The sequence below is a fragment of the Heloderma suspectum genome, chromosome 8 (genome assembly GCF_057233095.1).
Source record: "Heloderma suspectum isolate Gila_16-S chromosome 8, 16-S_ref, whole genome shotgun sequence".
NCBI classification, from domain to species: domain Eukaryota; kingdom Metazoa; phylum Chordata; class Lepidosauria; order Squamata; family Helodermatidae; genus Heloderma; species Heloderma suspectum.
Window position 1 is genome coordinate 2,103,538 of NC_139465.1, and position 16,612 is coordinate 2,120,149.

General features: G+C 58.7%; 2 protein-coding genes across 9 annotated transcripts in view; both read right to left on the minus strand.

The window, feature by feature from the left end:
- Positions 1–6: 6 nt before the first annotated feature.
- Positions 7–4,596, minus strand: HAS3 (hyaluronan synthase 3). Its single transcript, XM_084812602.1, has 3 exons — positions 3,904–4,596; positions 1,483–1,584; positions 7–968 (listed from the first exon to the last, which is right to left on the minus strand). Exons 1-3 carry the CDS (start codon positions 4,522–4,524, stop codon positions 45–47), a joined length of 1,647 nt encoding a protein of 548 aa, XP_084668728.1. The 5' UTR covers positions 4,525–4,596; the 3' UTR covers positions 7–44.
- Positions 4,597–15,546: 10,950 nt separating this feature from the next.
- Positions 15,547–16,612, minus strand: part of TANGO6 (transport and golgi organization 6 homolog) — a 52,592-nt gene continuing 51,526 nt past the window's right edge. For all 8 annotated transcript variants that reach the window (XR_014784689.1, XM_084812620.1, XM_084812621.1 and 5 more), the window contains one exon: positions 15,547–16,010. Coding sequence is in view for 7 of the 8 variants with exons in the window: in XM_084812620.1 (XP_084668746.1) it covers positions 15,834–16,010 (177 nt within the window). In the remaining variant the exon portion in view is untranslated. The remainder of the gene's footprint in view (positions 16,011–16,612) is intronic.

Genomic DNA, 16,612 nt, shown 5'->3' on the forward strand with positions numbered 1-16,612 from the left:
ATGGTTGCACTCCTCCCCGCTCCGCCCTGGCCTTCTGCCCAGCGTCACACCTCTGCAAAGGCCAGGCCATACTGCTCCTGTGGCTTGCTGCAGCGCCGGGCCACAATGGCCAGGTAGAGGGTGAGCAGTGCCACCCAGTAGCACGCGTACAGGATGGCTCCCGAGATGAGGAAGACCAGCTCTGTGTCCGTGAAGAGGTCCTGGCAGTAGGCGGTGTAGGCCAGCCCGCCCAGGAGCACGGCCACCCAGACGGACACGGGGACGAGGCCGATGAAGTTGACCACCATGGTCTTGCGGCCGGAGGTGCCCCAGCCGGACTTGGTGATGGTGGCGATGGCGAACATCTTGGCTGGCAGGAGGCTGGACATGTAGAGCAGGGAGTAGAGCGACATGAAGATCATCTCGGCGTTGCCCCGCAGGAAGCAGGCGTAGGTGGCCTTGATGATGCCCACCAGCTGCACGGTGAGCAGGAAGAGGAGGATGTTCCAGACGCGGCCGCGGTAGAAGAGCTGGATCACCGTGGCGATGAGGAAGAAGGGGAAGAAGCCCGTCACCACCGATTCGTAGGTCATCCAGAGGTGGTGCTTGTGGAACCAGAGGGCGCTGTAGAGCCACTCCCGGAAGTAGGACTTGCTCCAGCGCGTCTGCTGGTTGAGCCAGCGCAGGTACCGGGCGGGCGTCTCGGTCAGGCACCTGGAGCGGGCCGTGTACTTCGTCTGGTAGCCCAGGCTCAGGACGCGGTTGGTGAGGTGCCGGTCGTCCCCAAAGCTGCACTTGCTGCCCAGGAAGGTCTGGCTATACCAGTCCTCCAGGAACCGCTGCAGCAGGGAGTTGCGGTACATGCCCAGTGGGCCGCTGATGCACTGGACACAGCCGAAGTAGGACTGGCAGGCCCGCTCCACGTTGAACGCCACCCAGTAGCGCACGCTGCTCAGGAAGGAGAGCCACGAGTCGTACTTGTTCAGGATCTGGGGGGAAGGGCATGCCCGCCTGAGCAACAACTCCCCAGGCTCTCCACGCACGCCCGCACGCCCGCCCCGGGCACGCCGGCCCCCGTGCTGGTCTTCCCCGGCACAGAGGCACAAGCAGCCTCCAGGCCAAGCCGATCCAGCAAGTGCCACGCTGTAAGGAAACATGGAGGCTGGGGCGGGGCGGCGGCGGCAGCACAGCGGCAACTGGGCGGCAGCCAGTCAGCAGGCCGTGCTGAGAGGGAGGACAGGGAAGCGGGGCCAGCCCTGCTGGAACACGCCCCCCGGTTTTCCCCTCCCTCCCCATCCCTTTCTCCTTGTGTGTCGGGTCCTTTCAGATTGCAAGCCTGTGGGGGCAGGGACTGCCTTGTTTTAGCGACAGCACGTAAGCCTCCCTAGGAGTCCTTTTGGCTGAGGAGTGGGATAAAAATACATCAATTAATTAATGGGGCTCCCTCCCCCCTTTTATCCTCAAAGCCAGGGTCCGGGCTTCCATGCACCATCAGGTTGGTACCTGGACGTCTCCGCCAACTCCACCAACACGGGGATCCTCCTCCAGGATGCGCAGCATCTCGACCGTGCAGGCTGGATCCAGGACTGTGTCAGAGTCGCACACCTGCCAGGGAAAAAGACCCGGTCATGGCCTGCTCTGTTCCCTGACAGTAGGGCACATGCACATAAACAGCTGCTTCCATTTTAACAACCTTGTCCTCTCCTCACAGGGAGGGGGTCAGAGCATGGAGGGTTCCAGAGAGTGCATGGCTTCCTCTTCCAAGGGGAATGGGCGTTGGACTTGATGGTCTTATAGGCCCCTTCCAGCCCTACTATTCTGTGATTCTATTCTATGAATGCTTGCTACACACTTTGCCACGGAGAAAAGAGCAGATTTCACTCTAGTACGCTGAGCAGAGAAGAGAACAGCTCTGAATATGATCCTCCTTTAGGGGACGCGGGAGAAATGTACTCCATATCCTGGGTCAGAGAGGGAGTGAATGCACGTTTGAAGGAATGGCAGAGAAAGGGCACAGACTCCCCTGAGTCACCTCTACAAAAGCAGGCTAATGCACACAGGCCTAAGTGGCGAAAATGAGGAAGCTGCCCAGGGCTGAGGGAGAGAAGCCCTCCTCTGCCATGGGCTTTAAGCACATCAGAAGAGCCCTGCTGGATCAGGCCAAGGGTCCATCTAGGCCAGCGTTCTGTCCACACAGTGGTCAGCCAACTGCCCACGGGAAACCCACATGCAGGACACGAGGGTGACAGCAGCCTCCCGCCCATGCTTCCCAGCAACTGGTGCTGAGAGGCATGCTGTCTCTGACCCTGAGGGTGGCACACAGCCATGATGACCAGTAGCCACTAACAGCCTTATCCTCATCTAGTCCAGCTGTTCCTGCAGTGGCCAATTAATGCCCCAATGGGAAGCCCACCGCTAGAGATGCGAAGGCTTGGGGAAGACTCAGAAGACATAGGAAGAATGGCTTCTTCCCCATGGATGTTTGGTTCCCTGCTCCTCCATTTTTCCCCATGCCTTCCCATCTCTGCCCGCAACCAGGACATGAGGACAACAGTCCGATCGGCTTGTGTTCATCAGCAGCTGACATACGGAGGCACACTGCCTCTGGTTCTGGAGGTGACACAACCATCATGACTCATGCCCACTGATGTAGTCTTTGCCATCCACAGGAAGACCCTTCCTCCCCATCCCCCGCCCACCACTGGCAAGTGAAAGCAGAAGAATCACTGGGCTTGTCCAGATGGCGGGGGGGGGCTGAAGCCCCTCCACTGCGTGGGGCAGGGAGCAAAAGCATGGGAGCTGTGCCCCCAGTCCCAGCACGAGATCCATCTGGGTGTGCCCTGAATCTCCCCCCTCCCTGACTCAGGGAGCTGTGGCCCGGTGAACATGTACAGCAGGATGCGGTGGAAGGGTGCAGTACGACACTTCCCACTTTGGGGGGGGGGGGCATTTGTGAGAGCTCCCACACACCAGCCCAGAGCAACTGGCAAAGGGCTGCCAGCCCAGAATCTCTCTCCCTGGGGTGCAAGTTTTCCATTCGCAGGGAGATCTTTTTGATGCGGAGGAGCATTCAAAGGTGGAACAGCCTCCACCCCGCCCACAGTCTGCCACCTCGTTCTCCTGCAGGCCTCCAGCACATGGGAGGACCCTCTGCACTTTGAGCCCAAGGAGGGAAGAGACACTGTCAGCGTGAGTGCTTTGGGGAGGGGAGGGGAACGGCTCCCCTCTGGCGAGAAGCAGGCAGGGGAGATGGAATGGAGGCAGAGGCCGATGCTCCGGAGAAGGTAGGAACCCCAGAAGCTGCCTTGTACTGAGTTGGACCTGCAGTCCATTCAACCCAGTACTTTCAACACTGACTGGCCGCAAATGCTCTCCCCGCCTGCCAGGATTCAGCCAGGATGCCTTCCCAGCCCCACCCAGAGATGCCAGGGAAAGGCAACCTGGTGCTCCAAGGAGGGGCTGTTCGCACATTCTGTCTGTGGAAGGCAAGGCTGAGAGGCCAGCAGAAGCCCAGAAGCAGCTCCCCTTGCTGTTTCCCTCCCAAGCACCAGCATGCTCGGGGTGGGGGGGCTTATGGATCCAAGTCACCAAATCCCCCATCTTCAAATCACGGTGCATCTCTTTTTTTTGCAGTGTATCCCAACTCCACATTTCCATGGTACCAACTCGGTCAGCCTTCCCCAACCTGGTGCCCTCCAGATGTGTTGGACTACAACTCCCAGCATGCCCCAGCCACCCCAAGGCATGCTGGGAGTTGTAGTCCAACACATCTGCAGGAGGCTGGAACAGGTAGCTGCAGTCTTGCTCCCCCCCCCCTTTAGATCCTTTGACAAGGGCTCTGCTGCAGGAAAGCAGAAATGGGGGGGAGGGGAGGGGAGGAGTGGTGTTCGGAGACCCAACGGGCGCCTGCAGCCCATCGCCCACCTGCACGTAGTCGACGGAGTCTCCGAGGGCGCGGAAGGCCGTGTACATCACCTCCCGCTTGCCGCCCCACTTCTGCATGATGCAGCAGTGGGTGTTCTGGCGCACGAGGCTCTGGATGTGCCGCATGGCTTTGTGCCACCCGTCCTCCACCTCGCCTGGGCTCCGGGTGTGGAAGTTGCTCTGCCACACGAAGCAGCCCGTCCGGTCGGAGCCCATGACCTCGTGGAAGATGTCCAGCATGTAGGCATCCTCCTCCCCGTTGCCGTCCACCACCATCACCACCTTGAGGTTGGGGAAGGAGATGCGCTGGACGGAGCGCAGGCATTTGCGCAGGTAATCTGGGTCCTCCTGGTAGGCGGCGATGCACAGGGCCACGGGACAGGGCAGCTTCAGTGGCCGGCCCTCCAGCCGCATGTGCCGGTGCTCCAGGAAGGCAAAGAGGCTCTGGACAAAGAGGTGGAGGCCCAGGATGGCCCCATAGAGCCCAAAGGAGAGGTAGTGCTTCTCGGTGTGGATGAACTGGTATCCCGTCACGTAGGCAGCAAGGATGCCACCCAGCACCACCACGGCAAAGAGGCCGGTCCCCAAAACACGCAGGGCTGTGGAGAGCCTCACTGGCATCTGCGAGGGGTTGGGGGCAGGGAGGGAGGGCTGGTCAGTTCTTTTTTACCACATATCTAATCCGCCCAATAACCCCATGTTCTCTGGGCAGAGCAACCAACATTCTTGACAGGACATGGGAAGCAGCTTTCCCCAAGCGGGCGCCCTCCAGAGGGGCTGGACTGCAACTCCCATCTTTCCCAGCCCACCTGGCCAAAGGGAATGATGGCAGTTGCAGCCCAAGGCCTCTGGAGGGTGCCAGCTTGGCAAAGGCGGCTGCAAGACATCCAACAGGCTGCCTCCCCACCCCCACCCCCTGCATCACCTTGGTCCTCATGAACATTTGTACAGGATGTTCATTACCCTCACCCACCCTGCCTTGGCTCTGGCTCGTGGACCTGGTTCTCACCCCACCCCGTTTAATCCTGGCAAACGCCCGGTGAGGCAGGCTGGAGATGGCAGCTCCTGAGGTCGCCAGGCAGGTGGATATTTGAACCCAAGCCTCCCTAGCCCTAGTCTGAAATGCTGTCCATCACCTAGAGAGTGATGCAGCAGCCTGACGGCTGTGTCAGGGCCTGGGCAAGGTCCCACCCTGGCTCGCAGTCCTCCGAAGTATCAGCTCTGTCCCAGCTCTGGGCCTGAGCAAGGATGCCGCCAGGGAGGGGCTGCTCCTGGGGGAGCCTCTGCAAGCAAAACGGGGGCTCTGCCCTGGGTCCACCTAGCTCCCTACCGTCTGTTCCAGCCCATTACAGCCTGGTGCTTTGGACTACAACTCCCAGCAGTCCTGACCACTGCCACACCGTCTGGGGCTGACTGGAGTTGGAGCCTAAACATTTGGAGGTCAGGCTGCTCTGTTCTGGCAGAACCTGGCTCTCCAAGGGCTGGGCGGGAGTGCCTGGGAGGCCAGGGCCCTACTGGGGGTGCGCGCTCCGCTTCTGCCACCGCGCAGAGCCCCTTCCCCGCATCCCACCTGTCTCCCTCCGAGATACACCAAAGGAACCAGGCAGGCAGGCAGGCGGTCGCCATCCCAGCTCCAGGGCTGGAGCGTGCCACAGCGTGCTGCCATGTGGCCCGTGCGTGCGTGCGTGCGCACCATCCCCTCCCTAGCAGCGGCGCGCACATGTGCCTGGCCTGCCTCCCGCGCAAGGGCGCATCCCCAGCTTGGAAAGGGGCGCCCCCCCGCTCACGACGCCCTCCCCGTGCCAAGCCTGAACGCCAAGGGAGCCGCCTTCCTCCCCGCTCCAGCCAGGTCTTGCCTCCCCGCCGCCCCGGCCGCCAGGGTCTTGGCATCCTCCCCGGCTCCCCCGGAGCGCCGCCACGTCCAGCCTCTTGGCCCCGCAGGAGCGGAGCCAGCCAGGCGGCTCGGGAAGCGCGCGCAGGCAACGCCTCCCCGCCGCCCGCAGCCAGGGCGCCGGGGCGGCCATTCCCCGTCCGCCGCTCCGGGCGCGCGAAAGTCCCGAGGGAGCCCGTGGAGAGGGCCGGCCGGGCGGGCGGGGAGGCGCGGGCCCGCCCCAGCTCTTCGCCTCCGCCCCTCCAGACGGCTGCACGGCCGCCGCCGCCGCCCGCGGCCTCCGTCGGGGGAGCGGCGGCCCTTTCCCAGCGGGAAAAGGAGCATGTGCAGAGTGCTGCTTCTCCCGCGAGCCGCGCCGGCACAAGCAGGAGCCGAGCGCCGGTGCCGGCAGGGGCGGGCTCGACGGAGCTCTCCGCGCGCGCGCCCCCCCAGGATCGCCCCCACGCCAGCTAGGCAGACTCACCGTGCCGCCGCGGCTTCTCCCCCCGCCCGGCGCGGCGCTTTTGAGGCAGCGGGAGCCCGGCCCCGACGGGGAGGCGGGGAGGGGAAGGCGCAGGGGCGCCCCCGCGCGCCGAAGGGGGAGGAGCGACTGGAGGCAGAGCGCGGCCCCCGCCCCCGGCGCCACTGCGCCCCCGCGCCCCGACGGAGCCCGCGCCTGCCCCGCTCGGGGCTGCCGGGCGGAGCCAGCTCGTGCGGGCTGCCCGCGGGAAGGACAGGTCGCGGGGGGGCACCAGCCCCCTCCATGCGCCTCCTCGCCTTTCCCCGGCCGGGGCCCGCCCGGACCGCCGCGGGGAGCGGGGTCCGGCGCGCGGGGAGGCCGAGCGTGCCGAAGCCCCCGCGAAGGCGGGCCCGAGGGAGGCGGGGCACCGCACCGCACAGCTCCCGCGCCGCGGCCCCTGCGAGGCGCGCCTCTCGCGAGGGCCCCGCCGCGGAGGGCAGCCGCCGTGGGGCCCGGAGCCCTGCCGGGGCGAGGGCCGCGCCTGCCCGGCGGCGCAGGCTCACAGCTTCCTCGCCGGCCCGCGGAGCCGGGCGGTGCTGGCGCGCCGCTCCTGGCCGCGCCTGGGTAGACGGTGAGACTTCCATGGCGGCGGCCCCGCTCCGCGCCCTCCCCGGGGCCCGGGGCGCTGAGACGCGGCGCGGGGCCAGGGCGGCGGCGGCGGCGGCGGGGAGCAACTCCCCCAGGCCGCGGGCAGATGCACGAGGGGGCGGAGGGCGCTTCTTGCGTCGGCCGAAACGGGCTCCGAGAGCTCCCCCGGCACAGCTCGGCGGCCCTCGGAGGGCACCCGGGCGGCTGCAGTGCAGGGGCGCCTCGCGCAGCCCGGAAGGGTCCCGCCAGCCCCGCGCGGGGGCAGCGCCCGCCGCCCGCCTTCTGCTGCTCCGCGCCAGGCTGCGCTGCTCCACCAATTAATCGGTTTGGTCGTCGATTTAAAAAGTGTTGATAGACTAAGAAGGTGCCTCTATAAATTGGGTCGCAGATTTGTTTTAACGATTTGTTTGTTTGTTTATATATGACACAAGGACGTCTAGAAACTGCAGGTGGCAAAAGCACTCCCCCGGAGAGATTCGGCTTCATACAGTTGAAGGGCCGACAGCATCACTCAATATGCAGCCTGGAGAGCAGGCTTCCAAGAGTCGCCTCGGCCCCAGCCAGCAAGGAAGAGCAGCTCAAGAAGTCCGTCTGAAGGAGAACCATCATAAATCCAAACTCCAGGAGAAAAAATCCAAAATCTACAGCTGGGCAATACATTTATTAGGGCCAACCAAAATCTCCCCCACCCCCCAAAAAATTGTGCAAGCTTTCAGGGTCTCCAGAACCTGTTCATTACCCAGCCTGAAGAAGAATTCTGGAGAACTCAAAAGCTTGCACTTCTAGTATTTCTGTTGGTCCTAATAACATTATTGCCTAACTGTGGATTTTGGATTTTTTTTCCCCTGGAGTTCAGGGGTTTTATTCATGGATCAGCACAGCTATATTTGCTTTTTGTCCCTTGTCACAAAGAGACTATTCTAGTGCCTCTTGGTAAAAGATGCCATCGGCAACAACTTGGTGAGGGCTAGCAACTTAGGTGACTTTAAAATGGATTAGGTCAGCCTGCCTCAGCCTGGTGCCCTCCAAATGTGTGGGACCAGTGAGTGCTGCAGCTAGGTAATTTCAGAAACGGAATTTAGGGCGTAATCCTATGCATGCTTAGACAGAAAAAAAGCATGTTTAGACATGCTGACTGGGGAATGCTGGGAATTGTAGGACTTTCTTCTGTCTAAACATGCACAGGATTGTTCTTTGATGGCCCTGGGGGGTGAGGGGGCTTGAGTGGGCCATGTTTAGCACTGCAGTTGTGAAGCTCACAACTGACAGTTCTCTCTCCATGCTTTAAAACTGCTTCTGCATCCCTGGTAGAGCAACAACGAAACTCTGTGCCAACCCTGATTGAAAACAATAATCTGAGCATGTGCAGTTTGCATTCTAAACTCATGATATCAGGAACAGAATTTGCTTCTGCACCCGCCACCCTCGGGGGGGGGGGGGGCGTGTGTGTGTGGACTGTGGCCCCAATTTCCAGCCCTAGCTGTGCCAGTGCATTGGCTCGCAACTCCCGTAGTTCCCAGGCTGGGCAATTCATGGCTGAGAATTATGGGAGTTGCAGTCCAGTGCATCAAGAGGGGACCAGGTTGGGGAAGGCATTCATGGAGAAGGCTGTCAACAGCCTCCAGTCACCATATTCTGTAGTGCTCGCTCCAGGTTCAGAGGCAGCAACAGGCCCTGGAATACCAGCTGCTGGGGGAGGGATCCTCTCACGTCATGCTTTGCAGCACCTGGTTGGCCGCTGTTGGGAAGCAGGATGCTGGAGCAGATGGTCTTTTAGTTTGATCCAGCATCAGGTCTGTTTTTATGTTTTTAGCCCTTTTTAATTTGGGGTGATCCTAAACAGCTTGGGGCCAGATTACCTGAAGGGTCATCTCCTCCCATATATATGTACCTGCCAGACCCTAAGATCGTCTTCAGTGGTCCTTCTGTGAGAGCCCCGGCCAAAGGAAGCGAGGTGAGTGAGCGGCCTTTTCTAAGAGGGCCTTTTCTCCCCCCCCCCGCCCCCGCCCCCCGTTGTAGAATGAGCTTCCCAGAGTCTCACCTGGCACCTGTGTTGTGCTCTTTTTAGTGCCAGGTGAAGACCTTAGTTTCCCAGGAATTTTAGTGTTTCAGTTTCTGTTTTTTTTAATCTGTTACTGTATTTTAAATCTTTGCACTGCTGCTAGGTTTTATTTTGGCTTTTTAAAAATTTTATACAGTAGTTTTAAACTTCTATATTGTATTTTATCATGTTGTGTTTCATTGTTTTAATTGTTGTGAACTGCTCAGAGAGCTTCAGCTACTGGGCAGCATAGAAATGTAATAAATAAATGACCATTTTGTTCTTACATGGCAGGCTCTTGAAGGGCTTGTGTCTGTGTCCACACTAGATCTGGAACATCAGATTTGCCACTTGGCTATGTACACACTCCTGATAGGAGACAATGACTTTGAGGGTAGGCAGTATATTTAAAATAATAAAAAAGATAGGCTCCTGCTGCGTATAAAATGAAAAGATTTTGTAGAAGCAGCATCCATCCCACAAGATAGACTGGTTTGTGGTTATGGACAAAGTAAGCAAGAATACAGACCGGAACGAAAGAATTGCACGCAAGCCTGTTTCTGAACAGAATCTTGCCCTTGCTTGCCTGTCACCTACATGCACACACATCTCATTCACACCCCTTGCCTTCAGATGCATGTGAAATAACAGAAGAGGAGAATTTTGTACATTAAGCTAAATTTAGCAAAATCATCTGGTGGTTGCAGAATGTTCCCAGGAAATTATTGTAATAACTCCAGTAAAATCACAGTGGAAGGATGTCGTATAACAGACAAGTATAAAAATCTACTATTAGGCAAAAGCTTCTTTGGGAGCTTGGGATTTTCCTAATGGAGCAACGTGGTTTCCTATGCTTTTTGCATAAAAGGCAGTTGGATGTGTGCCTGATGCACGACTAAGTAGCTCCCAAGGCGTATTCAAAGCAGGGAGGTGGCTTAAGCAGCCCCTCAGCTAACATTTTGCCCTGCTCCCCTTGTCATGTGGTTTAAAATACATACCAAATCATGGGGGTTCAGATAATTCCTTTGGCCCAATCCTTGCAACTTAGCTCAGGCTAGTACGTACCACGTTGCCACAGGTAGCCACTCCCTTGGCTACCTGTGGCAAGTGAATTACCCCCAAAGAAGGAAACTTTTGCAAACTGGAAGGCAGCTTTCTTTTCACACCCTGTCTGGTTTTCTATATAGTGAGAGATCCTATCAATAATTGTAATCTCAGACCTGTTTAGGAACCCTGTGACCACTGAACACCCCTTTAACGCTAAAGTTTGGTTCTAAAGCTTTAGGGTTTTAGGAAGGGATTGAGGGATCCCTAAAGCTTAGGGAGTCCCTCAATCCCTTCCCAAAACCATTGTGGCAGAAACATAACAGATGATCTAGGTGCCTAAAAACCCACTCAGCCACTCTTCCACATCAACACATGCACACCGCAGAATCTAGACACAGCATCTCTGGTCCTAGCAGGGAATGCCCATTGTTTTGATGGCTTTCTGTTTGCAAGTGACTCAAGTCAATGAGCCATGCCACAGTCTTCATAGGAAAATACATCCTCGTGTCCTCCCCCACCCCCGGTTACTGCATAACCCAGGGAGGGGGGGGAGATGTAACAGGCTCCAAGCCCCAAATACAGAGATCCCCGAGGCCACGATACACTGAGGCAAAACCCCGCCCAAGTGTGTCCTGAAAAGGATGCTTCAGGGGCTATTTTCATCTCGCCACCCACTGCCCTATTCCTGCCTGTGGCTCTTGATGCCCCAGAAATGTATTCCTCTGGGGGACCCCAAGAACATATACAGTGGAAAGATCTCCCCACCCACCTCACTTCCCCAGTCCTCAATAGGCCCAACCAAGGCATCAGAACAAACTGTAGGATAGCCTGAGTCGCTGTATTCCAGTCTGCTTTGACCCCAGGGTGGGCTTTGCTTTCGGAAAGGTGATTTTGGAACTCCATGGTTAAAAAACCCTGGTCTTCCCAGTCCCGAGGCCAGGTATACATACAATTGTTTGAAAAGATCAAAAACTCACGCTTAGGAAATGGCCGCCGTCCTGCCCTCGCGGCGTAGGCCTCCCACACTCCCATTAGTTGAGAAACGGCTGAAGAGGCTTCTCGGCCTGGTGCTGAAAGCCCCTCGCTAGCTGGCTGGCAAGGAGGGACCCCCTCCCCACCAGAGCCAGCCTGCAGGGTAGGGGGCTGCAGAAGGAGCAGGGCAACCGCTGGAGTGGGAAGCAGAGCAGTTCCACCTCCACTGGCAAAACCGCCCAGGTGACTTCAAAGGGAGAGCCGGCCCCCACCTGCTTCTGGCCCTCCTGTGGGGTGCGGATGCTGCCACTGCTCCAGATGAGGCCAAGGCCAGCAGGGGACCTACCATGGCTCCCCCCCAACAAAGCCTGCAGGCTGGGGTTTCGGCAAGGCCTCTTCCAAAGGGGCCTCCGGTCTCTTCGCAGCACAAAGCCCTCATGGGCCCCTTGGCGGCACGACAGCCCCAACAGCCGTGCCGGCACAAAACTGGCCCATGTCGCCATGCCCATAAGTTCCTCTCCCATCCCGTGCTGGACTAGACAGGCCTCTCTGATCGGATTCAGCATGGCTCTCCCTATCCCCTGCAGATTGCCCTTCACAGCCTCCCCCCCCCCCCACTTAATCCACACTCACAAGCCAGTATTTTAAACCCTGGAGCCCCAGGATGCCTTTTGCACACTCCAGGCTGGCAATGCAAGAAGCAACTTTTCTGACTGGACCCTCCTTGGGTGGGTCCCAGCTCCAGCACCCGCAGCTACTCCAGGCATTTCGTGCTCCCCTGTCATCTCAAGACAGCCTTCACGCTACAGAAGCTTAAAACACCACCTGCAAACTTTTCTTTTGCCTTCTGGTTTATTGTGAAGCAGCAACATGCAGCTTGGGCGCCCAGAAGGACCAATGTGATGACCCCCCAAAACAAAACACACACACACGCCTGACGCAGCTGTTCGAGCCAATGGCCCCCTAAAAGCCCCTAACCAGATTCAGGTAGTAAATCATTTCCATTGTGCTTTTAAAAATAAACAACTTGTACGATGCTTTGTAGTCGTAATTTTGCAGAACATTACCATTACCCCATGAGATCAGTCAGCGCAAGTCCCATTTTACAGATAAGGGAGTCTGAGGGACGGCACTCTCCACGGCCAGTAAGCCAGGCAAAGAGTCCATCACAGAGCTGGACAGCTGCTTCCCGTTCTTGCCTTTTGACCATTGCTGCTGCCTTCTTGTTGTTCAGGGGGTGGCAGAATCTGGAAAATGTGCTGGGTAGGACTACAAGGGAGTCCCTCCTTTGTTAGCAGGATCGTGGCTTATGCAAATGATCAGTATGATCTCACTTCCACTGTATTTCCCAGGACTGAGAGCAGTTCCTGTGGCCAAGTCCTGGCTCCTAGGAAGCATGGAGCTGTGCTCACCACCCAGGAGCCAGCCTCTTGCCCAAGAGGACCAGAGGCATCTGGAGGGCAACCACAGGCGCAAATACAGGCCAGGACGAAGCAATGCTGCTTCAAAGGGCCCTTGAGGGATGCCCCGGCACCACAGCCAGTCTAAGTCCTAGCTGCAGGACTGGAGGGTCCCTTCCAGCATGCGACTGCTCCAAGACACCCCGCCTTGCCAAAGATTCAACAGAGAAAGGAGCAGGAGCCGGAGCCCAAAATCTATTTTCCTCTTTGCAGGTCTCTCTCTCTCCCTCTCTGCCGGACCAGCAAAGGCAGCCGCAGTGCTCTCGGGGTGACCACAGGTGCTTGCCTGGATGACGCTGGCAAAGAGACCAGAGCACCCGGGGGCCAGGCAAGCTCCATGCCCCCCTGCCAAGGCCACTTCAGCAGGTGCTGCTCCACTGTGAAACCTCCAGCATCGCAACATCTTACCTTTCGGTGCAAAGGCAGCTCCCAGGCAGGGCTTCTCGCTCAGCGTTCTGAGCCGCTCGGGGTGGGGAGGGGGGAAAGGGAAGAAGAAAAAAATGCCCTTCCAAGGTAGAAACCAGATTCCCACCCGCTCCTGCACAGGAATCGCCTTGTTTGCAGCGGCGGAATTGCAGCCAACATGAAAAGAGACTTTTCATTCAATAACCTTTGGCTGGAGCAAGCGTGAGGCGGCGGCGGCGGCAGAGCCCAGGCAAAATCGTCACAGGGCAGGAGCGGACCCAAAAATAAACCCAGGGAGCCTCCTACCCTGGCAAAGCGGCACCCTGTAAGGGAACCCAAGCCAGCCCCCTGCCCTGGGGCTGAGGAGGGCACAGAAGCCGCCTATCCCAGGGAGGGGAGCCTGCAGCAGCCCGGCACTCCCCTGCAAGGACAATGACAGGCTCCGAGCCGCGCTTCCCCCGCTCTCGCGCGCCGCCCCCCACCCCCTTTCCTCCCATGCACAGACTGTGCAGCTATTCCTGGAGTCTACGAACATCATCCCTCGAAACTCCCGGCTGCACAACTAGCCTCGCCAGGACTGCTGTTCTCGGGGAAGGCGGCTTCCCTTGGTTGACCCAGGACCTTGCGAGGAAGGGTCGCCTTCTCTCCCGCTCCCCCCCTCCCTGGGAGCCGTCGAGAGAGGCGCTCGGAGCGGAGCCGCTGCAGTCGCCGGAACTCCCCGCTCCGCAGTGCGCCGGCTCCTCGTGGGGCGCCCCGCAGCCACGTCGCCAGAAGCGCCGGTGCCACCACCTGAGCCCCCGCCGCGGGCGCTGCCCCGCGGAAGGCAGGCGGTTCACCGGCGCCACAGCGGCCCCCGGGGCCCAGGCAGACAGGGAGCCCCCTTCCGCTTGCCCCCCAACCCCGCGCTGGTGGCGGCGGCCCTCTGAATGCCCCCTCCCGGGACACCTGCTGGATGTTGGCACGCGCCATTCAGAGGCTGCCTGCAGGGTCATCTGGGGACAAGCAGCCTCTCGCCAGGGGGACAAAGAGAGCCGCGGGAAAGAGCGGAGCAGATGGTCCCGGCGTGGGCCTTTCATTGCCGGGAATTTGGCGCTGGTTCTGAAGAGGAAGAGTGAAGGCAGGGCAGGATTGCAGTGGGCCCTGGTAGCAGCGCCCAAGGGGAACAACCCTCGACCTGGGTCCTGCTCCCTCAGCCCTGCCACACCCCTCCAGGGCAAGAGGGAGGCCGCAGAGCCACTACAGCATCAGTAGCTGCCCGTGACCCCAGCTTTCTGCGGGGAACATCCTGAAACTGACCTCAGGGAGATGGCTACTTGTTTCCTCTTCTCTGGGCAGGGAAGTCCCAGGTAGAGCGTTCTGCCCCTCTTCTGCCAGCCCCCAGCAGGCTAGTAATTCTTTTTGCAGGCTACTAACTTTTGGGGACTTATTTGCAAGGCTGTTCACCATCCACATGTCCTTTGGCTTGTCCCCTTTATCTTCATTCCCAGCTGTAACGGCACTTACGTACATCCAGCTGCATTTGCTCACATTCACCTCTCCTCCATTTTCCCCACTGTTTGTCTTAGATTGCAAGCTCTTTGGGGGCAGAGACCTGTCCAGTTTGCCTATGCACTTGTGTAAGGCATCATGCACACTGATGGCATGCGCTCAACACCACTACTCCTCCAAGCAGGTTTAGGAGTAGTCAAGAGATAGGGCACATTGCAATGCTGCGGCAACGTTTCCACCCTGGAAAGTGCTCTGTACTGTTGCAATCAAAAGCAGTCTGTGCGAACTATGGGTGAGAGGCTGGTGCATGAGGGACATAACAAAAACATTAGGGGGTGGGGTGGGGGAGGAGATTCCCCAAGAGCTCTGCTCCCATTAATATCATGGAGAGACTTCTGGGTAGCCAAGGCCCCGAGCAGCTCCTGTGTTCCAAGCGGTCAAAGCTGTTGCAGAAGAGATCTACGCACTAACAAAGGGCGGAAGCATTCTTGCCCAGGATCCGTGGCCCTAATTCACCCCATGTGTCAAGAGAATAGCAGAGGGAGAGGCAGAGGGAGGACTGCACATCACCCTCTCATTTCCTTCCAATCTGTACGGAAGAGGCGGACGCCTTGCACTTTGGCTCCTATGGCGGTCTCTTCATGCTGTCTAGGAGCTGTAATGTGGGGCTGGCCCCAGCTGTTCTGCCCTCAAATCCCCCACCCTGGAGGAACCCTGGCCCAGCTCTTCAGCCGTGCTGAAGGCCTTGTTCTGGAGGCGCTCACGAGGAAGGCACATTGGTGGCCGTGAGTGTCCCTCTGTAGCCACCACAGAGGGGATGGTGTTCAAGCTCTACCACAGCTTTCTGAGATGCAAACTTGTTGGCCTGACTTGCTAAGTCCCATAGGAAATGTTTTAGAAGCACAGACCAACTTTCTTGGGCACACTGACGGTCCAAACAAGAGCCAGAAACAGAGAGGAATGTCACAGTTAAGAGCCCACAAGGGACATGTCACGTGAATGACCAGCGTGTCACAACAAGAATCGAAGAGACTGCAAGGCAGGAACTTGCCTGATGAGCTTATGGCCGAGCAAGGGCCGACTCACACTCCGTGCTGGCAACCACTATACCACACCAGCTCTTGAACATGGGACACTCTGCTCTAAGCCTGACCTGCAGTCGCTTGGACCCCATGAGCTCCCTGACACCAGGAGCAGTTTCCACACCAACATCTATGCGTGCGTGCACACACACACACACACACGCATGTGGTTTCTTCCAATGAACTTAATTTATTGCATTGGCTGATCCCAGAAGCAGCCCCGAGGCTGCCGCTGTCCCTCTAAGATGTCCCACCCTTCAAAGCCTCCCTGTGGCACGAGCAGGTCAGGTGGGCCCCTGTTCTACTTGCAGGCACCTCAGCCCCATTCTGGCCGCAGACTAGTGCTGGCGAGGCCATGGAGTTCAAGGGCCCCTGCTAGCCTGCCCCCTGCCCCGCCTCTTTCCCTGCGCGCACCGGCACCATTCTCAGGCAGCAGGGCTGCTCTACTCTGCCGGCCCTACGGCAGGACTTCAATCTTCTTCTCAAGGGTCTGGCGTGGGAAGAGGAACCGCCTCGCGATGCCATCCAGCTCCTCCAAGGCCAGTTGCGCGTGAAGCACGGTGACCGGGTCTTGCTCACAGCGCACCACAAACTTCAGCAGGCGATAGAGATCCAGCAGGACATCCCGGAGAACCTGGGATGGAGGCAGAGAGATGCATCAGGACCAGCGGCGTGGGCGAGAACGATGTGGACCTTCAGTCCACGTCCAGAACTGGCAGCCTTTGGGGCAGGGCATGGAAGAATTCTCTTCCTGAGGACCTCCATGCCAAACAAAGCCAGGCCTCTTTCTCCTAAGGATCTGGGAGCTGGATGGCGGGGCAGGGGTAGGAATGTCAGTGTTCCCCCATCCCTCCAGTCACAGCCTGCACGTGGTGTAGAGCCAGGTAATCCCACGCAGACAGCCTCTCGTTAAGGCTCAGCACAGTTACTGCCTCTCCACCACCCACCACGCCAGGGAATGTGGCTACAGGGCTCCCGCAGAAGCCTTTCTCAGCGGGGCGTCCCCAGCTACAGGCCTTCCTTGCTTTTGGCAGCAACAGTTTCTAACAGCAGAACCTGTTGCAGGCAGGGCTCACTGTGGACCGCTGGATGAGTGCTCACCTCCAGGGCAATCCAGAGCAGCCTCCCCCCCGGAGCCCCCCAGATGTGCTGGACTGCATCTCCCAGCATGCCCCAGTTACATGGCTAAGCTGGGAGTGCTGGGAGTTGCAGTCCAACACATCTGGGGGGCTCCGG

Excerpts from the sequence above, each read along its gene's own strand:
- HAS3 (XM_084812602.1), bottom strand. The coding sequence starts at position 4,524 with ATGCCAGTGAGGCTCTCCACAGCCCTGCGTGTTTTGGGGACCGGCCTC. Across the intron at positions 1,585-3,903 it reads ACTCCGTCGACTACGTGCAG|GTGTGCGACTCTGACACAGT; the intron begins GTGGGCGATGGG and ends TTTCCCTGGCAG. Across the intron at positions 969-1,482 it reads GAGTTGGCGGAGACGTCCAG|ATCCTGAACAAGTACGACTC; the intron begins GTACCAACCTGA and ends CCTTCCCCCCAG.